Source organism: Poromitra crassiceps (genome assembly GCF_964638095.1).
Source record: "Poromitra crassiceps genome assembly, chromosome: 13".
In the NCBI taxonomy this organism is placed as follows: Eukaryota; Metazoa; Chordata; class Actinopteri; order Beryciformes; family Melamphaidae; genus Poromitra; species Poromitra crassiceps.
The window spans coordinates 45152959-45177799 of record NC_139644.1 but is presented as its reverse complement, the minus strand read 5'-3'; the positions used below and the strand labels follow the sequence as shown (position 1 = coordinate 45177799).

Here is a 24841-nt window from a genome sequence, read left to right as displayed (position 1 = left end):
GGCATCATTTGGCACGGCGGCCGGCATCTTTATTAAGTAACTTACCATTTTGTGGCGAATTCTGGCAATGCAAATTGCAATGGGGTGATGAACACTAAATTTTGATTCAACCACGTTGAAAAGAAACACACTTTTAACTAGGGATGTCTAATATTATCGGCCCACCAATATTATCGGCCGATATTTGCATGAAAATTTAATATCTGAAAATATCGGTATCGGTTTTTATGCCAATAATGACACGCAACTTTAACATGACATGCATATCGTCGCTGTGCAATGAAAGCCACTTATCTCCAAATCGCCAACTTTTCAGGAAACGGAAAAAACCCCGTGCTCATAAAATACTGAACACCACATTGTCATATTTGACACATGTCTTCATTGTAGACAGTTTATCGCTGAATGTGTCATTACATTATAAATATCTCACCTGAATAAGCTCAAATGCTGTTACCGGATTATCACACGGAGTCTTGAGCACTTTCTGGCGGCCAGACAGCAGCGTGTGGGAGCCTGCGCGAGCACGCGCCGCTGTGCTCCAGGCAGCGGGGACGCGCAGACGGACAGCTTCACTCTGCCAAGCCGAGGAGAGTGGCTCTGTCATGGGTTGAGCAGTCCCGGAGTAACGTGACATTATTCTTGTCAGAAACAACTGCGATTTGCATACTTTAAATGAGTTTGCAGCCCAAGGACAACCCGAAAACACCTTATTGATCTATTTACGTCAGACGATGCCAGAATCACACAAAACCAAGCCGAAACACAGCCGGCATTGGGGTCAGCAGCTGCCTGGTGACTTTTCTGGGGAAGTCCTCATGAGGTGGGGCGGAGCATGGAGGTCTGACTGTCACATACGTGAGGTGATGGGCGGGTCTAGCATCCAATGGTGGTACGTGTTACATACTTTACCCAGTAAAACATGTTTTTATTGGTCATTTAGACGCCAAAACCTGCCAGTAGATGCAGGAGAATGGATATATTCCATTTATACTCAAAAGTAAAAATCATAAAAAATGGACTTAGGTGGTTTTCATTGCACAGCGACGATATATACATCAAACTCTTGAGCTACTTCTGCTCTCACTCAAAATATAAGCGATGTGATGTATAGTTTTTGAGATATTAATGTTTGTTTGGAGTAGTTTTCTTATTTTGCACAGATAATGTTTACATTTGGAAAGCCTTGTTGCATTTATGAATGTATCCAGCGGGGCATCACAATAAAAGTAGGCATAATGTGTTAATTCCACAACAGGAAATATTGTAGCGTTTCAGGTAATCCAAGTATTACCTGCAATGTGATGTGCAATAGAAGTGTCTCAACTGCAGCTAGGAACTAATGTGTGTGGGTGTGTTCCTAGGGGAAACGGGGTATATATGACCAGCGGCCGCAGGCCGGATGTCAGTCTAGCTATGGAGCGAGCTGAGACGGTTGCTGTATGTAGAGCTAGCTGTGTGAAGCTAGCTGCTAGGAGCTAAAGGAGCCTGTGAATAAAGAACCTGTACCAACTACAACTCTCCGTTCCTTGGCGTATCACCGATACGTTACATTGGTGCAGAAGTGAAGCGGTAACGCCTGATTTCGGTCGAGAGGGGAGAGAGTGAGGAGGAACGGCGGAGAAAAAGTTGGAGATCAAAGGCTCGAGCGACCTAGCGGTAGCGAGCTAGCTGTGTGAGCTAGCTGCTACGAGCGCCACGTGTGATGGTGCGATTAGAAGAATGCCTGTCGGCGAACGGGAGAAAAGAGGAGCTGACGACGGAGATCAGCTCGATGCTGGCGGGCATGGAAGCCCGTGTGTTGAAAGAAGTCAGACGGCTGGTAGAAGAGACTCCTGCCTGGGCAGTAGAGGTGATGCGGACGCTGCGAGAAGTCATGCAGCGGGTGGATTTGATGAGCGCAGAGGGAGCGCAGTGTGGAGAACGGCCGGAGGAACCACAAAATAGACTGTGTTGGAGCTGTGGAGAACCGGGCCATGTGGCGAGGTGGTGCCGAGGCGGACCCGGGAGACGGACCGGGTATGCGGGACAACGACATGGACAGCAGGGAGCCTGCTGGGCATGCGGAGCGATCGGACATCTAGCTAGAGAGTGTCGAGAAGCTGTCGGGGACTGGAAGACAGCGAGAGAGGAGAGACGTGCAGGCGGCGGACAGGTGAGGCTTTGTTGGGCTTGCCAGTCGCCTGAACATTTAGCCAGAGACTGCACTAAGGGTGTGGGCGCTGGAAGAGACACACAGCCGGGGGAGCAACAGGCAGAGGAGCAGCGGAGTAGCGGAGCAGTGGAGCAGCCTGAGCAACAAGTGGCGGAGCAGCGGAGCAGTGCAGAGTCGATTGTTCTGGGCAGGAGAGTGACTGTTGAGCCGGCCCAGGCTAGCTGCTCTGCATACCAGCCGGTAGAGGGGGACATCATCATCAGCGACGAGACCATCAGGAGAGCGGGGATCGTTTTGAACAGCCAGAGGGAAGTGAGCGACATCATCTGCAGAGCTGTTACAGTCGGGGGAGCGGCACTCGTGTCCCCGGGGGAGCGAGAGGGGTCAAGGCCGGAGGAGACGGCCCAACCAAGCCGCTACACAGCCCCCACGGCTGCACTGCAGAAAGCCGAGGTGGAGATCGACGCCGATGGTGTTCGCCCTGCTGTCCTCAACACGCCGCCCCCTGGGGGAGCAGGACGGGAGGACGAGCGAGTGCAAGAGCTGGACGTCGACGACAGGGCCATCTGGGAGGTCGACGGGCATGAGCGGAGACGCAGACAGAGGGAGGATGCGGATATCGGTCCGGTGTATGCGTGGGTGGCGGCCGGACGCCGGCCCCCTGTGGAGGAGATTCACCTGTGTTCCGGTGCCACGAAGGGACTGTGGAACATGTTTTCGGACCTGCAACTGGGTGGAGAGGGGGTTTTGGAGAGAAAGGGGCACGGGAAAAGCGGGACCCAGTGGATTGTACCCGGTTGCCTGCGAGAATTGGCACTGAAGTGGATGCACGAGGGCCCATACGGTGATCGTGGGCCCGAAGAGAGACTCAGCCTCATCCGTGGACATTTCTACTGGGGCAAACAAAAGGAGGACGTGCGGAGATACTGCAGGGAGTGTGAGGTCTGTGGGGCACAAAGGGGGGACCGAAAAGAGTTACACTGCAGAGGACTAACCCCACTGGGGGTTGAGCGGGACTAGCGTGCTTCAGGTGGGACAGAAGCTTTGAAAGGGGGGATGGAAATGATGGTGGTTTAAATGAATGGGAAGAAAAAAAGAAAATAAGGTAAATTATGGGGTTGAGTTAAATTGAAGATGAGTGTAAAGAAAAGAGGGAAAACGAAATAAGGTAAATGTGGGAGTTATTGGTGAATTGAAATGTGTGTAAAGAGAAAAGAGGGAATGTAAATGTTGGGGCTTGTGTTAAGTGAAAATGTTGGGGAAAAGGGTGCTAATGGGAAGTAACTAAATGATGGTGGGAGTGAATGCAAAATTAAGTGGTGTTAAAGAGAAGGGCTATTGGAATGGGAATGTGAACGGAAATGTGGGTTGAATTTAAAGGAATGGGAAAAGAGGGAAGAAATGAAAAGAAATGCAAATGGTGGTGGTGGAACGGAAATTGAGAAGTGTGCTAAAAAAAAAGATAAGAGACTATGTGGGGAAATTGATGCGGTAATGGAAAATGTTGTGGGGTGTTGGGTTTTGGTACAGGGGGATATGTGTGGGTTGTGGGTGTCGACGTGGGCGTCGACTAATGTTGGGTGAGGAGTATGTAGCGTTTCAGGTAATCCAAGTATTACCTGCAATGTGATGTGCAATAGAAGTGTCTCAACTGCAGCTAGGAACTAATGTGTGTGGGTGTGTTCCTAGGGGAAACGGGGTATATATGACCAGCGGCCGCAGGCCGGATGTCAGTCTAGCTATGGAGCGAGCTGAGACGGTTGCTGTATGTAGAGCTAGCTGTGTGAAGCTAGCTGCTAGGAGCTAAAGGAGCCTGTGAATAAAGAACCTGTACCAACTACAACTCTCCGTTCCTTGGCGTATCACCGATACGTTACAATATGTTGTTACCTGAAATTAGTTTTGGTGAAAAAAAGCCCGGTAGCCTATCGGTTGATATCAGAATCGGAAATTAAGAGTTGGACAATATCTGCAGATCGGATATCGGCAAAAAAGCCAATATCGGACATCCCTACTTTTAACATTGTTTCTTCATGATTGTAAACGTAGCCTACCTTTTTAGCAGCTGGTCCGAAAAATGAAAGGATGTTTGGCTGCCTTTTCATCTTTACTTGTTATAGTGAGGTACTGGGAGTAGAGGGAGAAAAAAAAACATATGTTGATGCTGAAGAAGCCAGTAGCTAGTTAAGGTGGAATGTTTCCTTCTTCCTTCAAGCCACGAGTTGATGCCGTGTGAATCATTCAGCCCACCTTAAATAGGCTATAGTTAAGGTGGAATGTTTCCTTCTTCCTTCAAGCACCCGGGTAGCAGTATGGGTTAGCTCCCCAGCCTGCATCTTCCGTGAAGACGAAGAAGCCCAACAACCCACGAGAGGCCTTTTAGGAGGGCCATTCAAGCCGCAAGTGGAGACCAGTGCCACCAAGTACTGGTACTGCATGGTATCCACCAAGATACCATCACCTCGGAATGAGATGTTTGGAGCGGGGGAGTCTGGTGCAGCGCACAGGTCCTAGACCTGGTGAGACGAAGGAGGAGCCCGGCCGGGTGGCAACCCACAGAGCCCGGTCCCTCTACGTACCAGAGCCCCCCCCCCCCCCCCCCCGGTCCCGGCAGAGTAGTTCCAGAGCAGCGGATTGAGTGGCCCTGACCGCGTGACCAGACCCTTCTTGGAGGGCTGACCGTGGGTAGCTACTGGGACGTAAGTTGGGGCTTGGCCAGCCCCGGCTGGGTCACCTGGGCGAGGGTGTAGTATGTGGCGAGACCCGAAACATCCTATGACCCCAGGGTACATCACTGAGGATACGTCCCAGTTATGCATCCATGCGATGTTTTTTATTTATTAGTTAGCCTGGCTTAGCCAGTGACTCATAGGAATAGACTATGTGACAACCAGGAAAGACTAGTGACTACTGGAGAGTCAGTTGACAGCCGGAACAGGGACGGCACCCGGGTAGCAGTATGGGTTAGCTCCCCAGCCTGCGTCTTCCGTGAGGAAGAAGCCCAACAACCCACGAGAGGCCTTTTAGGAGGGCCATTCAAGCCGCAAGTGGAGACTGCAGTGCCACCAAGTACTGGTACTGCATGGTATCCACCAAGATACCATCACCTCGGAATGAGATGTTTGGAGCGGGGGAGTCTGGTGCAGCGCACAGGTCCTAGACCTGGTGAGATGAGGGAGGAGCCCGGCCGGGTGGCAACCCACAGAGCCCGGTCCCTCTACTTTTTCCTTCAAGTCACGAGTTGATGCCATGTGAATCATTCAGCCCACCTTAAATATAGGAGCTGGAGCGCAACCGTGTACATTCTCAGACCCTTGAAGTGTACGCGTATAGACCCGGAAGTGTACGCGTACAGACCCGAGGTACTTTCCTTAAAAAATAAGCCAAAAATAAAAGCAGTTTGTGCGAGCGATTCAGGCGAGCACTGCAGCAGCCAAACACTGATGTTAGCACGCAAGCTAACGTTTGATACCTCCCGGGGGATGGCTGGCTGTCTGTACCCTGGTAGCGGTGCTTAAGTGTGGGCCACTGGGCCAGCAAGGTCCGGCCAGTGTCCCTGGAGGACAAGGGTCTGTGTGTAGCCTGGGGAGGTGTGCTAATAGTGGGTATGTGTAACGGTGTTGTGGTACTCTGCAGCAACCCATGTTAAGGGCTTGCCCAGGGGTGGATTCGAACTGCCGACCTTCAGCTTACGAGGCAGACACGTTAACCACTGCACCAAGAGAGCTAGCTCCCTTGGCGGAGCTGATTAACGTGCCTTTATACTAGGGGAGTGAGTTTAACCAACCTACTCGCTACCACTCTGGACTCACGAGGAATCAGCGCTGATTCACTTATGTGATTACATATGCAGTTGGGCAGATTCATGGAAGGTGGGTGGGGTGAGGGGGCTGTCCTGGGTCTCAGGGGCCGACCATGGAGCTCATACTAGCATGGGTAGGAACAGGATGGACGAGTTACTAGCCAATTAACTAGCCAGATCAACCCCGGGAATGTGATCAATGTTGGGGGGAATTGTCTTAGTGGGGCGGCATAGCTCAAACAGGGGAGCTCAACTGTAGCCTACAGAGTAGAATGTCAGACTAGTGTCTGATTAGCTTTGTTCTGTCACTCTGTAGGCATGACGAGCAGATGAGATGGAGGAGCGGATGGATACAGAGTCCATGAAGCCGCTGGCATCTGGAGACACAGCCCCATCAACGGCAGATGGTGACCAAGGCAAAGAGGGTCCTGATGAAAGCAATGACATCACTGATCAATCCACAGACGAGGGTGATACTCCAGTGGACTTTCAGAGGACTTCACCAATTAGCAAACAATGTGAGATTTTATACTTCATTCTTGATTCCCTTGATTTTTTTTGCATTGCATTTCAGCAAAAATATTTGTGAATTTATTGGTGGAATAAATGATTGTTGCTATCATTTCTGCAGTTGTAGCCAGTGCTGGGGGTCGTTACTCAAAAAAGTAATATATTACACATTACACTACTTAAAAAAAGTAATGACTTACTTTACTTAATTACTCTCATACACCACTTTTTTTTTTTAAGTTTAGCTCATTTGCCACATCCCCCTCACATAGCCAAGCTACCCCCTGCCTTTACCGGCATTGTCCAAGCAGTATACAATGAGATACAGTCGTGAAGTTAGTATTTATCGCCATAGAATGTAGGCCGATGGTATCTGTTACGACCCTGATAAAGTCTAGGGCAAACAGGTGTAACATAAAAGGTCTAGGAACAAAAAGAGATGAGCTGGGTTGAAAATGATCAAACAAGGATTTATTTCAAACAAAAGTTAAAGCACAGGAAGCCAGTAGCTTCAGGATGGCCAAAAGCCCAACAAATTTACATGGAACATAAAGCAAACTACACTGAAACAAAAACACAAGTCTACCCTCCATAGCCTACAAAAAACAGGAGAAAAGGGGGGATGAAAATAAAGGGCAGCACACCCCTACAGGGCTTTCTGAGTTAGTTAACAAAACAAAAAGAAAACAAAACTGGAATCGAACCCAGGGTCAAAAAATACAGCAATAGTAGCTAGTGGGAGTACCCAGGAAACCAGCTACAGAGTCAATACCAGGTCCATTAACAGGCCTCTAAGAACACAGGCATTAACAGGAAAAGGCCAATCAAGATTAGGATCAACATTAAGTTGAGAGCAAGAAGAAGAGACAGCAGACGAGCTAACAACAAAGAGCTGCAGTCTCAAGTGTGCACACGGAGCAAGTGCTGGCTGTCGAAGTGGCAGAAGGCCCAGCACTGGAGTCTCCCTGGCTTCTTATGCTGGCTTGATTGTAACCAGCTCCAGGTGAGGGCTCCTCAACGTAATCAATCAATCAGAGGGAGGGGCGTGTCTGGAATAGAGACAGAGGTGAGAGAATGCAACACGCAAACCAAACCCAAGGCCAGGCTCTGACCAAGGCCGTAACAGTATCGCTGTTAAAAATCCACTAAAACACGCATCTCACGGCGCTGAAATACAGGTTGTGCTTCGGGGACTCACCACACGATGAAATATCAATCCAAAATGCACATAGCTGTGTTTTTGGAAGGAAAATATAAATGGTAAATGGTAAATGGTCTGCATTTATATAGCGCTTTTATCCAAAGCGCTTTACAATCAGTAGATAGTCTACATTCACCCATTCATACACCGATGGCGGCAGGCTGCCACGCAGGGTGCCTACACACCATTGGGAGCAAGGAGGGTTAAGTGTCTTGCCCAAGGACACAGCGACAGCAGCTGGGAGGGAGCGGGGATCCCTTGCCAACCCTTGCGTCATTGGCCGACCCGCTCTACCTCAATGTCCAGCACTTTAAGCTGCATTATATGTATGAAAGGTGCTATACAAATAAAGCTTATTATGATGATGATGATTATGATTATGCTGATTATTATGATTATTATTATTACAGTCAGAGTCAGCTGTTGTATTGCACAATCGATTGAATGAAACTAGCATGTTGTTTTCTCCACAATCCTGCAGATGCAAACCCATCAATGTGTGTTGAAAAGAAAGAACAAAAACAGAAGCTGGACCACAAATCCCAAGAAGAAGAAATTACCAGCACCTCCGTGTTTCAGCAAACTACGAAAAAGGGTGAGGTTTTAATGTTGGTGTTCTACATTGATAAAACTGTAGGCTACTGCCGCAGAAGATATTTGGGCACTTTTTCATATTTTGATTTTGAAACATTTAAAGGGAAATAATATGCTCTAGTGTCCACGTTCACACCTTAGTGCTCAATTCAGATTTTTTGCTCAGATCTGATTTTTTTGTGGCTTTTCACAGACTTTTTAAAAGTGGCCAATATCAGATTCCAGTGTGAACAGGTCACGGCTCTGAAATGACCCGCATGCACGAAAGAACAATAACGTCACACACAGCACGCTGCTGTTGTACATAAACCCAGAAGAAGACAGCAGTAAACATGGCGGTAGCTGACAGTGTTGTTTACGGTTTCATTTATAAGTTATTGTGCAGTGGATGCCAGCGAATATGGGAGCAGATGATGATGATGAGGAGGAGGAGCAATAGCTCCTACTTCTGTACAGAGGAGTTTAAAGACGAGCTAAACCCAACGGAACCCAAGTGGCACGAGGGTTGGAGACGTTTAGGACTGAAAACAAATCTTGTCTAAGATGACAGAGGGTTGAGAGGGGGGCCATAGCGTGTCAATGATTTGATTTGATCATTCTGGGGGCTGGATTTGGCGTTGGCCTATCCTGGCGTGTTACGCCCCCAAATCGAGTGGGATTCAGCGTGTTGTGGCGCTACGCGAGTGGGATCCGCGGAGACCCTGGCAGTCAGCTGCTTCTGTGAGGAGCAGAGAATCCGAGGCATGAGTGCTGCCTGCCCGCATCTCCGAGGCGCCGGGGTAAGACCCGCGTACGTTAACGTTATCCTGGAATGCGAGTTTAACGAGCCAGTTACATGTCTTTGCATTCTTAGACATTACCGTTTGCTTTATTTTGTATGTTACATACAATTGGCCAAGTTAGTAGTTAGTTAACACGTTCACTGCCGTCGACGAGTCAACTCGTCAAAAAAAATCCAACGGTTGACTGCCGTGGACGAGTTATCTCGTCAAAAAAAAAAAAAAAAAATTGACGGTGGGACGTGGATCAAACCCTCCTATAAAAATATGGGAGCTATTGAATGTGTATAACCTATTTTACCGACCCACTAAGTGGCGACAGTGCTCTCCAGACTAGAGAAAGCTGAGCAAAAACAGCAGCGTGAGGAAGCCATTCTCATGAAAATGGATTGGCGAAAACGCTTTCGCTTTCGCGCTGGGAGCTGGCGGTGGGGGATTGCAAATTTGCATAATAGATTATGGGTGCAACACACTTTGAAACACCTTTGAAACACCAGCAGAAAGCCCAGAATCGCACGCAGCTTCATTCCAGCTGAGCTCAACCGAAAACCCAGAAACGAACGAGCCTCATTCTCATACTGTAGGCGAAAACGCTTTCGCGCTGGTGCACACGGGCGCACAACGGTGGGGGGTTCCAAAAATAGACTGGGTGCAAAACACACTTTGAAACATGCAGCATAAAGCCTAGAATCGCACAAAGCTTCATCAAAGCTCTCAAACCCAAGAAACGAGTGAGCCCCATCCAGACTTGCCGACGAGGGGGCCGCCAGGGAGGGAGGCTGCTCACTGCTCAGACAGGCAGTAGAAACTCGCTTGTGACAAACGCTGCTGAAAGCCACCAGACACGCCCACGGAGGGAGGAGTTTGAAGGAGAGGGGGTTCAGAACTATATTGTTTAGATGTCTGATATCTCACTGATGCCAAAAATAAATGGTTAAAGTGACTGTTCTGCCTGTTTGATTGAATTTCACAAAACTGCGATTATCTCAGCTTTCAGTCTCAGACGCTGAAACCATGCTGTACTCAACAGCTAATACATAACTAGTAACTCTACAAACTAACTCTTTTAGACAGAGAAAGCACACATTCTATTAGTACTTTTGTGAACTTTGTGTTCACAAAGTCCAAGCAGAAAATAATCCTCGGCTCTTGTAAAATGAGCCAGAATCCTCAAAAAAACCCTTTGGCAGAAGCTACCTACAGTAAAAAAAAAACGGCTGGCAGTGAATGTGTTAACATGGATCACTAGTCTTCTGGACGAGGTCATCAAGAAACTGGGAGACCTGCAAGTTTTTGTTGTGTCAGTTCTAGGCATCCAAAGCAGTGGAAAATCAACAATGCTGAATGCCATGTTTGGGTTGCAGTTTGCAGTAAGTGCTGGCAGGTGCACAAAGGGAGCCTTCATGCAGCTTGTGAAAGTGTCAAACTTTATGTTTGACTATGTTCTAGTTGTGGACACTGAAGGACTGCATGCTCTTGAGTTGCCAGGGAGCAACACGCACCATGACAATGAATTGGCGACATTTGTCATTGGTCTGGGAAACATGACATTGATCAACATCTTTGGAGATAATCCAGCTGATATGCAAGACATTCTTCAGATTTCTGTTCAAGCTTTCATGAGGATGAAGATGGTTAAACTGTCTCCAAGTTGTGTGTTTGTTCACCAGAATGTTACAGACATTGCCGCTGCAGGGCTTAACAAGGATGGAAAGAGACGCCTACAAGAAAAGCTGGACGAGATGGCCAAACTGGCTGCCAAAGAGGAGGAATCTGATGCAAAGTGCTTTAGTGACATTATTGCTTTTGATGTACAAAAATATGTCAAATACTTTACACAGCTATGGGAGGGAAGTCCACCCATGGCCCCTCCAAACCCAGGTTATAGTGACAGCATCCAAGATTTAAAAAGTGTCATCCTCTCAAAAGCAAAAACATCTAAAGGAATGGGTCTTTCAAAATTCAAAGATGACATTCATGACCTCTGGAAAGCCCTGCTGAATGAAGACTTTGTCTTCAGTTTCAAAAACACGCATGAAATTGCAGTGTACAGAAAGCTTGAGGACCAGTATGGGAAATGGACCTGGACTTTGAAGAGTGCCATGCTGACAATTGAAAACAACTTCATAACAAAATTCAGAATGAAACAATTGACATGGTTGATGACAGTTATCTTGTTAATGAGATGGGATATAAGACATATCTTGAAGAAGTGGAAAAAGATGTGAGAACATACTTTAAAGATGACAAGGATAACATGTTGGTTCAATGGCGACAATTTGATAAGAAAATAAAAGAGTTCTATGATGACCAGGTGAAAGGAGTTAAAAGAAAACTGGGGGAAGTTATCCAACTGAAGAAGGCTTGCAAAAAGGTAGATGATAAGAAGACAGAGTTTGAGAAAGAGCTAGTACAAAAGAGCAAAGAGCTTGCTCTTAATTTAAAAGACAAGGCAAAAGATGAAAAGGAACTTGAAAATCAGTTCAACAGTGTTTGGAGTGTGTGGGTTACTGAATTAACTAAAGATACACAAGCCATAAAGTATATCAACAAGGACAAAATACATGCAGATCTGGTTAATGTCCTTATACCGTATGGAATTGAAAGGTCACTTATAGATGAACGCAAAAGCTGTGGCAAATACAAAAACTTGTCAAATATAGACAATTATTTTGATTGCCAAAAACACCAAAACCTTCAACGGCGCAATGTTTTTCCTGAAGAACAAGGAGCTACCAACAGTGTTGCGAGTCTTCCTGAATCTCATGAAGTAACCCAGCACCTGGAAAAGGTATGTACTTGTGTAGACTCTGAAGAACAACAACCAATCAGATCCCTCATTGCCAATGTTGAACAAGAGTCCATAGACATGATTGGGAGAAAACCTGTAGCTACAGAAGGCTACAATGATGGATACTTGCATGAAGTAGCCAATAATGTCATTAAAAAAGTGAACAATCTTGAATCAAAGACAAATACATATACTCTCAAGAAAGAATTTACAGTCGATCTTTCACTTTATGCATGTGACAAGGCAGGGAATCTGCTTATAGAGTCGCACAAAAAATTCAATGAGAACAATGATGTACACATGTATTTAGAAAGCAAGAGAGGGGGATATTACAGCATGTTTCGGAGCTGGTATGAAGGTAACTCATCAACAGCTGTGCTTGGTGAATTGATTTGTAGGAAACTGAAGGTGTCCATAGCTGAGGCAGTCTATCACAAGACTGCCATTCATCTGGCGGGTATAGCAGTCCCTCACCATTGAGTGGGGGTAGGTTGAACTTGGAGAAACATGTCTTACGGTCACTGGCAGAGAAAGAGGGCTTTGACAGTTACATGGACTACATTAAAAACCCCAGGAAACAAATAGAGAGTTTCATAAAAGAAGCTGGAAAGAATTACATCAACACTGAACGCAATGAAGCAGGCAAAGTATTCAGGAAATATGCCGAAGTCACAGAGGAGTTTGTGAAGATCGCACTGTCTTCTGCAAGAGTGGAAGTCAAAAACAAAGGAGGCACTGACACATGGCTGAAGAAATTTTCCAGTTCACTTCAATCTGAGCTAGTATTTGATGTATAAACGAAGGTTCAGACAGGACGATCTTGATCCTCACCGGTTCCACAGTCACTGCACTTCTCCTGCTTGCTCACCTGGTAACCTGTCAGCTTCCTGGTGATAATTGAATAATCAGTGGTTGCCTCCTACTTTCCCATAAACCAATAGCATAGCAACACATCACCTTATACACCTTTGCTCACCTGCACTTTTAGCCTATCACATTGTGGCACTCCCCTTTAGGCAGCCTATCACATGGTTGATGTGTGCATAAATATGCTTTTCTGTGTCTCATTCAGTCTCTCTCATCCTGCTGGCTGACACACATGCTAGCTGACATTTACTACAAATTACTGGTGTTTGGTGGTTCTCTGCAGAACTTTTGATTAATTCCCGTGTTTTCTGCTTCAGCATCAAAATCAGGTTGTATGGCGATTGCTCGCTTGACACATTGCAAATTACTGGTGTTGTTGGTTCTCTGCAGAACTTTTTATTCATTCCTGTGTTTTCTGCTTCAGCATCAAAATCAGGTTGTATGCTCGCTACATATATTTGGCTGTCGGTGTATTTTGCATTGGTTCAACTCACCATGAGCGATTTGAGGATCTGTTCGATCCTGTAGTAATACTACTACTATATGTCGCTTCACACCGCTGCTTCATTCAAGGCAATGTGTTCTGCTCAGTGCAGCTTTGCTAAATGTTATCATGCTTCAAGCCAAGGCAGGCTTACCTGTTAAATCATTGCAGTCTGCAAATGACGTAATCAAGCGTTGCTCGTCGCGCTGCTGTTAATGTTTGCAGCCACTTTAATTCTCGGGCGATGCATGATTCAATAATATGCCTCTCTTGTCCCGACATGGTTGCTGCATTTCACTCAACACTAAAGCAGGGAGATTCCTCCTGGTCACTGAAAATCCAGTCGGCAGTAGCAGTCCTTCAAACTCCTTGCTTGTCTAATCCAGGATTGCCAGATGCAAAGTTCCCTCACGCAGAAGCAAGGTATTCCAAACTTTTCACACGAGTTTCATATCAAAACACGTAGCTTGCATTTCCGGGTAAATGTTGAAGGTGACGTCATCACCCAGAGAACAGCGCCAAGCATGCTGGGAAATGTAGTTCATTGCTTTACTTTGAGCCGTATTGCCGGTCAGGTGGTAGATTCAACATTCACAAGGCACATGTTAATGCAGTCTGATGTGGATCATTGTTTCTTTGCATTGCACTGTAACACGGGCATTACGTTTTAGATTTTGCTGTTCATCTGTCATTAATGTGATGAATTAGGTGGTTAATTCTGAACAATGCTGTTCATGCTTCAAACCAAATTAATCGTCTGATTCTTGCGCATCGAACCATGTCGTCTTTTTTCGGATCAGATCAACACAGCGGAAGATATACCCGTTTTTGTTCATAATCAACATTTCAGATTATCTGGCTTTTCAAATGGTTTTTTGGAAATCCGCTAGGTATCTCCCCACAAAAAAAAAACACTGCTAAATAGGCTACTCACGTTTGGTATTTTCATCTTTGAGTTGGGATGTGGTAAGGCCTGTGGCTGTGTCTCCTTGGGTTTCTAGGAATAAATACAACAACCTCAAATACAACAACCTCAGCTAACTGTTTACACTCAAAAGTGTTTTTATTCAAGGCGAGAATCAACCATCGTGTTTGAGCTGGTGTTGCTCAGGGTGAGTAACGCAGAGTCATTCTGACACTTGGAACAGAAACTTCAAAGCTTTACCTTTCAGAAAAGGTCAGGCACTTGTCTGTAACCCTAGCGGTTCAGCATATGTCGTTTTCACCAAATTTTTCAGAAATAGGTGGCTTTAGAAGAGCATTTGAGATGGAAGCTCACACGTTAATTCCATTTCAATGTGAATAATTGTTGGTTATTCAGTATCATTTAATCTCATTCTTAAAACCTACGCAAGACATGAGTCCTGTAATTCTCATAGCATCATTGTTTGTATGGTCAAATTCTAACTTTAATGTCTTCCCTTTCAGCAAGCAGCTCACTCATTCCCTGTGAGTCACATTGCAATTTCATTTTGCAATGGTATGCTATCTTGCTCAGCAGTGTATCATGTCATTAACGTTTCTAACTAACCTTTTCAGCTTTTAAATATATATATATTTAGGCTATATAATATATGTTTTTTTTTTTTGTTTTTTTTTTTGGGTGGTGTGTGAAGGATTTGGTCAGTGTCACATCTCAGACCAAACCGTTAACATTATTCTACTATCTTAATCATTTTCTTGCATAAGTGCTCTATGGGTTCAAACCTGCTTTGGTCAAGAGGAGACGCTGCTGTCCCTCCATTGTTTTTCAAATGAAGCAGAATGCAGTCTTGCCAGAAATCCGGGGGGTTAGTTTCCCTTAAGTGTCAGTAATTCTTCATTCAATGGCAACATCAGCAATCCGCCATTTTGGCTTGTAGAAGACCACCTCTGAGTGGCTGCCATGTCGCTATGATCATCTAGTGTTGCCCCATTCAGTTCAAGGAGGGGTCCAAGCCAAAATGGCAGCAGGGCAGTCATTTAAAGCATAAAGAGTGTCGTCTCTTGCCTTCATATGTTTGTCTGCAGCCAGCTCAGCAGCAGGCTTAATTCACTTTGGGAAGCTCACATATTAATGGCTTCATGATGTGCATAATTGTAAAGGCTCTTTTCACTCAATTCATTTGTAAACCAGCTTCAGCAGCAGGCATTCACATGTGTTAGGTAACCCTCATATGCCACATCAAATTGTCTTTCTGGTTTATTCTTTACTTAAATTGTGTTCTTATTTTTCAGCAAGCAAGCCGATTCATCTGGGTGAACGTATTGCTCTCTTCAACCTGCAATCCAAAAACACACGTGCCTGGCCTTTCAGTATATCGTCGCTGTGCAATGAAAACCACTTATCTCCAAATCGCCAATTTTTCAGGAAATGGAAAAAACCCCGTGCTCATAAAATACTGAACACCACGTTGTCATATTTGACACATGTCTTCATTGTAGACAGTTTATCGCTGAATGTGTCATTACATTATAAATATCTTACCTGAATAAGCTCAAATGCTGTTACAGGATTTACACACAGAGTCTGAAGCACTTTCTGGCGGCCACGCCGCAGCCTGTGGGAGCCTGCGCGAGCACGAGCCACTGTGCTCCAGGCAGCGGGGACGCGCGGACGGAGAGCTTCACTCTGCCAAGCCGAGGAGAGTGGCTCTGTCATGGGGTTGAGCAGTCCCGGAGTAACGTGACATTATTCTTGTCAGAAACAACTGCGATTTGCATACTTTAAATGAGTTTGCAGCCCAAGGACAACCCGAAAACACCTTATTGATCTATTTACGTCAGACGATGCCAGAATCACACAAAACCAAGCCGAACACAGCCGGCATTCGGGTCAGCAGCGTATACCTGTGACTTTTCTGGGGAAGTCCTCATGAGGTGGGGCGGAGCATGGAGGTCTGACTGTCACATACGTGATGTGATGGGCGGGTCTAGCATCCAATGGTGATACGTGTTACATACTTTACCCAGTAAAATGTGTTTTTATTGGTCATTTAGACGCCAAAACCTGCCAGTAGATGGAGGAGAATGGATATATTCCATTTATATTCAAAAGTAAAAATCATAAAAAATGGACTTAGGTGGTTTTCATTGCACAGTGACGATATATTTAAAAGGCATTTTCTTCCAGCATTCTAATAATTACGTTTGTCCTCAGCTTTCAGCAGCCGCTTTAAAGTTGTTAAGCAGCACATTCATTCCGGCAGTCTACAGCTTTGTTGTTTAGCATGTTTTCTGTCTATTCAGCTTCAGCTGCATTTTTTCATCGTTTGTTAAGTTCATTACGCCAACCTTGCAGGTCACTGCTGGCTAATCTTGTGGCTGGTATTAGTTATGTTTATCAGCATGCTTCAGCTCTCTCAGCATTTAACTCAACCTGTTTATCCACGATAAGCAGTCGGGATTCGGCATGTGTTTAAGATCTATCCTGTAGCAGTAGCTTGTCATATATGGGGAAAGTTCTGGCATCATAAACGCATAGCACTGCAGTGCGACAACAAAGCAGTTGTAGGCATTATTAACAAAGGCGGTTATGTCTCAAATCATGCCCTTCATGCGCCTCATGACCACATCACATGGCTTTCATAACAAACAATTTCATGCCACATCAAATTGTTTGTCTGGTTTATTCTTACTTAAATTGTGTTCTTTCTCTTTCAGCAAGCAGCAGCAATCAAGTTCATTCAAGACTGCTAGTTATTCTTAAAGGTATTTCAAAGGTTTTCCCCACCAATTTAAAAAGGTTGACCCCAGCAAAGATGTGACCGTTTCAGTCATAGTTTTTCCGGTGCTACCGTGCGCCATCCGACCTCGGAATCTCCGGGTGCCCGTCCAATTCGCTCTCCCCTTCCGGGGGAGGCGGGGGGCTTAATGCGCTTCCTCCCCGCTCCGTCCCATGCGTGGGGCTTGCGGATGGAGTCGCCTGGGGGTCCTGTCTTAATACCCAGGCTAAGCTCATGCGGTCTCAGCACCTAAGTCAATGCTGACTCCATTCAGGCTACCTGAGTTACAAAAACTCATTCATGCATTTATCATTACAGGCTAAGCCCTTGCCTGCCGGTCTCAGCAACCTAAATCAATGCTGACTCCATTCATACTGCAGAGTCGTTGCTGACTCCATTCATGCGGCCTGAGTCGTTGCTGACTTCATTCATGTGGCCTAAGTCATTGCTGACATCATTCATGCGGCCTAAGTCATTGCCGACATCATTCATGCGGCCTAAGTCATTGCTGACTTCATTCATACTGCAGAGTCATTGCCTGACTCCATTCATACTCCTGACTCCATACATACTGCAGAGTCATTGCCTGACTCCATACATACTGCAGAGTCATTGCTGACTCCATACATACTGCAGAGTCATTGCCTGACTCCATTCATACTGCAGAGTCATTGCTGACTCCATTCATACTGCAGAGTCATTGCTGACTCCATTTATCGTTCAACTGCCATAATAATATTACATTCTCTTGCTTGCTCTGATATGTTCAAATTCCTCAGCTGTCATACCATCCCGGTAAGATTATGTCTCCTGATCCTGTCACCCGGTGAGTTCTTCTTTCTAGAAAGTTCTATGCTGGGTTCTGGGGCTTGCGCCTTCTTTTGGGGGGTATATACACTGAGCCATGTATTACCTCTACACTACGGTGAGCCAAGTTTCACCTCTACACTACGGTGAGCCAAGTTTCACCTCTATACTACGGTGAGCCAAGTTTCACCTCTACACTACGGTGAGCCAAGTTTCACCTCTACACTACGGTGAGCCACGTTTCACCTCTACACTACGGTGAGCCATGTTTCACCTTTACACTACAGTGAGCCATGTCTCACCTCTACACTACGGTGAGCCATGTTTCACCTCTACACTACGGTGATCCACGTTTCACCTCCACACTACGGTGAGCCACGTTTCACCGTTACACTATGGTGAGCCACGTTTCACCTCTACACTACGGTGAGCCACGTTTCACCTCCACACTACGGTGAGCCACGTTTCACCGTTACACTATGGTGAGCCACGTTTCACCTCTACACTACGGTGAGCCACGTTTCACCTCCACACTACGGTGAGCCACGTTTCACCGTTACACTATGGTGAGCCACGTTTCACCTCTACACTACGGTGAGCCACGTTTCACCTCCACACTACGGTGAGCCACGTTTCACCGTTACACTATGGTGAGCCACGTTTCACCGTTACACTACGGTGAGCCAAGTTTCACCTTTACACTACGGTGAGCCAAGTTTCACCTCTACACTACGGTGAGCCAAGTTTCACCTCTACACTACGGTGAGCCAAGTTTCACCTCTACACTACGGTGAGCCAAGTTTCACCTCTACACTACGGTGAGCCAAGTTTCACCTCTACACTACGGTGAGCCAAGTTTCACCTCTACACTACGGTGAGCCAAGTTTCACCTCTACACTACGGTGAGCCACGTTTCACCTCTACACTACAGTGAGCCATGTCTCACCTCTACACTACAGTGAGCCATGTCTCACCTCTACACTACGGTGAGCCATGTTTCACCTCTACACTACGGTGAGCCACGTTTCACCTCCACACTACGGTGAGCCACGTTTCACCGTTACACTATGGTGAGCCACGTTTCACCTCTACACTACGGTGAGCCACGTTTCACCTCCACACTACGGTGAGCCACGTTTCACCGTTACACTATGGTGAGCCACGTTTCACCTCTACACTACGGTGAGCCACGTTTCACCTCCACACTACGGTGAGCCACGTTTCACCGTTACACTATGGTGAGCCACGTTTCACCTCTACACTACAGTGAGCTATGTCTCACCTCTACACTACAGTGAGCCATGTCTTACCTCTACACTACAGTGAGCCATGACTTACCTCTACACTACAGTGAGCCATGTCTCACCTCTAGACTAGTGAGCCATGGCAAAGATGGAGATGCAGCAGACGGCTGCCTCATGAAAATACCTCCATTAGATTTGTCTGCTCTCTATGACTCAGGTGATATTATCTCATTAATTGTTCCAACTGCCATAATCATATTTAAATTCTTGTTTACTCTGATATGTTCAATCCCTCAGCTGTCTCATCATCCCGGTAAGATTATGTCTCCTGATCCTGTCACCCGGTGAGTTCTTCTTTCTATAAAGTTCTATGCTGGGTTCTGGGGCTTGCGCCTTCTTTTGGGGGGTATATATGGCCGTGCTGCTCGAGCTGATCCAGCTCGATCTCGATATCGCCCAGTGGTGTCAAGCTCCAACTAACTTTCTCATCATAATATTCTGTAACATTCATTCATTGTAATAAATCATTGTTTATCCATCAAGTCTCCTGATTGAAGTGGAGTTTATAAACGAAGGTTCAGACAGGACGATCTTGATCCTCACCGGTTCCACAGTCACTGCACTTCTCCTGCTTGCTCACCTGGTAACCTGTCAGCTTCCTGGTGATAATTGAATAATCAGTGGTTGCCTCCTACTTTCCCATAAACCAATAGCATAGCAACACATCACCTTATACACCTTTGCTCACATGCACTTTTAGCCTATCACATTGTGGCACTCCCCTTTAGGCAGCCTATCACATGGTTGATGTGTGCATAAATATGCTTTTCTGTGTCTCATTCAGTCTCTCTCATCCTGCTGGCTGACACACACCCACCACCTCCCAGTCTCCGCCAAATCCCTGATCCATCAGTCACCAAGAGGTTCACCAGCACCAGTATCCTGACTCCACTGGGGGGTATATATGGCCGTGCTGCTCGAGCTGATCCAGCTCGATCTCGATATCTCCCAGTGGTGTCAAGCTCCAAAGACTAACTAACTTTCTCATCATAATATTCTGTAACATTCATTCATTGTAATAAATCATTGTTTATCCATCAAGTCTCCTGATTGAAACTAAATCTTGTCAAAGCTTTGATAATATCAACTTTGACTTTCTTCAGGATGAGATAGCCAAATGCCTTGAATCCATAATTAAAGATTGTATCTCAAAATTTGACGTGGAGGCATTCAAGGTGAGGCCTGAAAAAATCCTTGTTGACCAATTTTGTAAGAACTGCTGCTGGGAACAGTGTCCATTCTGTTACGCTGTTTGTACGAACGCCTTCGAGGGACACACTCCTGACAAGCACAGTGTCACGTTTCATCGCCCTGATGGAATCTCAGGGATGTTCTTTAAAGTTCCAGGGAACCTGTCCATTGATTTCTGCACAACATCAGTTGCAGGTAATCAATATTTTCGCCCTGATGGTTCAAATGAGACAATTCCCTTCAAAGAATTTGCAAAAGGTGGCCCTAAGTATGCCACCTGGAAGATTACACCTGGTGAATCAAAACTATACTGGAAATGGTTTGTATGCAAATTTCAAAAGGAACTGGAAGAACACTATGGAAAAAAATTCCAGGGCAGTGGAGAAATTCCCACTGAGTGGAAAAGATACAGCAAAGCAGAAGCTATTAAAAGTTTGGACAACTGGGAGTGACTTATGCAAAAACAGCCCTCCTCAAAGTCACAACACTTTTTTGTCTTCAATTGATACTTTATGAAGGACATTCCAGCAACAGATTCACAAAGTCTCATGTTGCTTTGATTACTAGGTGATGAACTTGGCTGTGAATAAGACACTTAGATTTTATTTTTTATCCCCCCCCCAATTTTTTTTTAATAGAGCAGTACACAAACAAGACAAAACAAACAGGCTCAGGCACAGGAAAGGAACAGAAAGAAAAAAACATACAAACATCAACATTCAATATTACAACGTGGTGCTAGACACTGAATTTTCAATCAAGAAATCAGAGTCCTTGATTGCATTGATCAAGCAAGACAAAGTAATGTGGGCAAAAAACACATTTGTACTGTCGAGAATGCAAGCTTCCCCAAATGACTCAAATGATGTAATTTAGATTTTTCATTAATTCACCAATGTATGAAATCCATGAAATGAATTGGGGATTCATGAAAATTGCACTATATTGGAAGCCAATGACAATATATAAATATATATACATCAATTGTGTTATTTGTTCATTTTAACAAGATGCTTGAACTGTTGACAATTGTTAAGTTCCATGATCAAGGAAACATAAGTGAAAAGTTCAGCTGAGATAGACGTCAGAAATTATGGACTGAGTAATTAATTTAAAATTAGGACAAATATTTACATTTGTATTGCCATTTTTGCCTCTTTTTTTTTCAACTATCAACAAATATATTGTGATCATGACATTAACATAAATGTCTTCATATTTTTCAAATGTATTGATTGTGCTTTAACTGAATATTTTAAACAAACTAATAGAGTTACTGTATATGTGCATATTACTAAGGTTTTATTCATTAGAATAAGGAAGCCTAGATTTAACTTTTTTGTCTTTTCTTTTGCCTTTTACTATTACACAGTGGCGTAACTATCTGCGGTGCAGGCTGTGCACCGCACAGGGGCCCCAGAGCTGCCAAGGGCCCATGAAAAAACACTTTATTTCATTGACCCTTTAACACAATGCGCACGCGGTCTTCAAACTTCCCAATCATGGCTATAACTCATTGTAGTTGTGATAGCTATATATACCACCTTCAGCGTTACACTTAAAAAATAATGTTTATTTAACACAACATGCAATTCTGGAACATTTCAATATTGGACACAATAAAGCAAAAAAATATACTATGACTCAAAACCATATCTACCACTTATTTAGTCTGATTTGGTTGCTTTCTTGTCAAAAGTTATGAAGGCCCCAAGGCTTGCTGGGAAATATGCACATTTGTGTGTGTGTGCGTGTGCGCCACGTGTGCGCGCTGATGTTTGGTGGGCGGAGAGAGGGGGTGGGGATGAGGGCCCAGAGCAAATATTTGCACAGGAGCCCATGGCAATAACATTACGCTACTGCTATTACATGTATCTACAAATCACATCTGGAAGTGATTAGAACATGTAACATGTAAAAAGTGTTATTTTGTTATGCCCATGTTTTAAGGTTCTGTGTTTGTATCAAATAATTGATGGCTGATGTTATTTTATTTCTTTAGTAGGCAGGAACTATGATGTTGTTTGAATATATTATTATTATTATTAATACTATTTGAATATTTCTATTTTTGTTAGCCTTTTTTAACTTTGTCTACAATAGTCTGATCATGACATGTAGCACAAGCACAATCATTTCTATATTACATTTCCACTTTAAGTTTTAAGAATAAGAAGAAAGATTTATATTTGTCCAAATTATTGGACTTTGTTGTGCTTTAACTGATTTTAAAACAACTAATATTGATATTGTTATAAAATCTCTTCATTAAAATGAGAAAGCCAAGATTGACTCTGTCATTTTTTTGCATTTCTTTTTTTTACAATTACAAATCACACCTGGAAGTCATTATAAAATGTGTAACACATGCATGTAACAAGCATTATTTCAGTCAGGACCACTTTAGTTAAAATTAAAGCATTTATTTGCACAGAACAGAGCAAGCAACAATAACAACAGAAATGACATTGTTTAAGTCAGACACAGCATGAAAGGAGGAGCTGGGGAGGAGGTGGGTTGTAAACAGCTTGCAGAGGAAACAGCAATGTTAGGCAGGCAGACTGAAGCAGATTTAAAGAGGGCACCCTGTTTGAGTTGAGCCAATTGAATGCGTCAGCTGAGCCGTCAGCTGATGTGGGCTGGTTTGAGATCAGCTCCTAATCAGCTGTGGGCTAGGTTTAAGCAGGGCTTGACCACGAGACCTGACTGAACTACCACAATGGTCCATTTCAGTCAGGACTACTTTAGTCAAAAACTATAGGACAACTTTAGTCACAATTAAAGCTTTTATTTGCAAGTTATATTTGGCAGTATGGCTCTGGCAGGGAGAGCAGCAGCAGCAAATTCTAGGAACTCCTTGCTCTTCCATGAGCACCATGGAATAGCCTTAAGGCAAGAAGAGCAAGAAAATACCCTCAAAACGTCCATACCAGGAGAACCTCCCTAGCCTTCCATGTGCTTACATGGAAGTGCCAGCAGGAGGAGCTGAATGATAGCAGAAGAGCCAACTGAATAACACATCAGTTAGTTTAACAATACATGCTAGATCAGGGGTGGCCAAACTACAGCCCGTGGGCCCGCTGCCCGTTTTTAAGTTAAAAAAAATTAACATTTTTTTTTTTTTTTTTTTGCTAAAAACGTTTTTCCGTTTTTCTGTTTCAAAGTTTAAAACGGAAAACGAAAATGAAAACGGGGGAAAAAACGGAAAAACAAAAACATTAAGACAAAGAAACTGAAAAACAAAAAAACTGATTCCCCCATTGTTTTTTCAATTTAAAACGGGTCTATTTATAAAAAAAAAAAAAAAAAAAAAAAAAAACTTGATGTTAAATTATCTCTGACTTAACCGGATACTGAAACACAGTATTGTCTTGGTATGTCATATAGTATATTTTATTTATATAATGTTTGTGCTGAAGAATTCTGAGCTGCCTAAAAAAAAAAAAAACTTTTATGGCTGCACAGTGGCATGATTGAATTAATTTCAGCAGAAACAGCAGCAAAATAATAATACATTTCAGTACAACAGAGCAATGTAGAAGTATATAAATATATAATATAGTGGTCCTATAGTACACTGCTCAGTGCTCACACACTCAAACTCATGTAATTAAGCATACTAAGCTAATCCAAGCCTTATGGATTTACCAAGCCCAGGTCTGAAACCACCTATGATGTACAGTATGAGAGAGATGACGTAGGTAAATGATTAAGGTACAGGCTACACTGAACCATATAATTGTGTCACATTTTGCATTGACAAACAAAGTCATCTCACTTTCAAACCCGCTTCGGCATTGTTGAACATTCAGCTTTTCAACAGTCCAAACCTACTAAATTAATTTTGGAGAAAATAAATAAATAAATAAATACATAAATAAATAAATACATAAATACATAAACGAATAAATAAAATATTGATATAATTAACTTTGATTACATTAAATAAATAAAGTAAAATAAAATGTTGACATAATTAACTTTGATTACCAGTTCATTCATTCATCAATTTTGTAGCTATAATTGAATAACTGAGTGAAGGGGTTATAGGTTACAGCAGGGATACTCGACTTGCTTTGCCCAGGGGCCACTTTCGTGAAATGATAGGAAGCCAGGGGCCACCGGGCCAGTTAATAAACAAACAATATACATTTTTCTGTAGCAGATTAGGTTTTTGGGGTGTAAGCCGGAGTTTAGTCTGACAATGTTGTGCACACCGGATAGTTAGTTAGGTTAAGTTAGTTAGGTTAAGTACATAGGCTACATAAGTGCCTGGGTAGCGAGCAGACGGCAGTATTTGACAATTTAGCTGGAGCTCAGTCAAACTTTATTTCCCGTTAGTTTTTATTGTGAATTAGAGTCTAATTCACAATGAAAACTAACGTGAAATTATTAGAAAATGTTCGGGTGGCCACTTTGCACCCTGTGGCGGGCCGCATCTGGCCCCCGGGCCGCAAGTTGAGTATCACTGGGTTACAGTATCCTACTGGTGGAAGTGCACGGTGATAATCTGGCCCACTGGTAGTGAGGGAAAACATGTGTAAAAAGTAGGGGTGGGACAAAATATCGATACCCACGTTATCGCGATATTTCCACCCGCGATACGTTATCGATACACTGGCGCCAAGTATCGATATGTTTATTATTATTAT

The 24841-nt window shown here is 44.3% G+C and overlaps 1 protein-coding gene across 1 annotated transcript; it reads left to right on the top strand.

The window, feature by feature from the left end:
• Positions 1-6291: 6291 nt before the first annotated feature.
• LOC310788585 (interferon-induced very large GTPase 1-like) lies at positions 6292-14224 on the top strand (the record flags this gene model as incomplete). The annotated part of the gene is given in 4 exon segments (XM_083650116.1): positions 6292-6475; positions 10266-11156; positions 11159-11582; positions 14185-14224. Coding segments are annotated over 4 exon segments (1539 nt in total).
• Positions 14225-24841: the final 10617 nt, after the last annotated feature.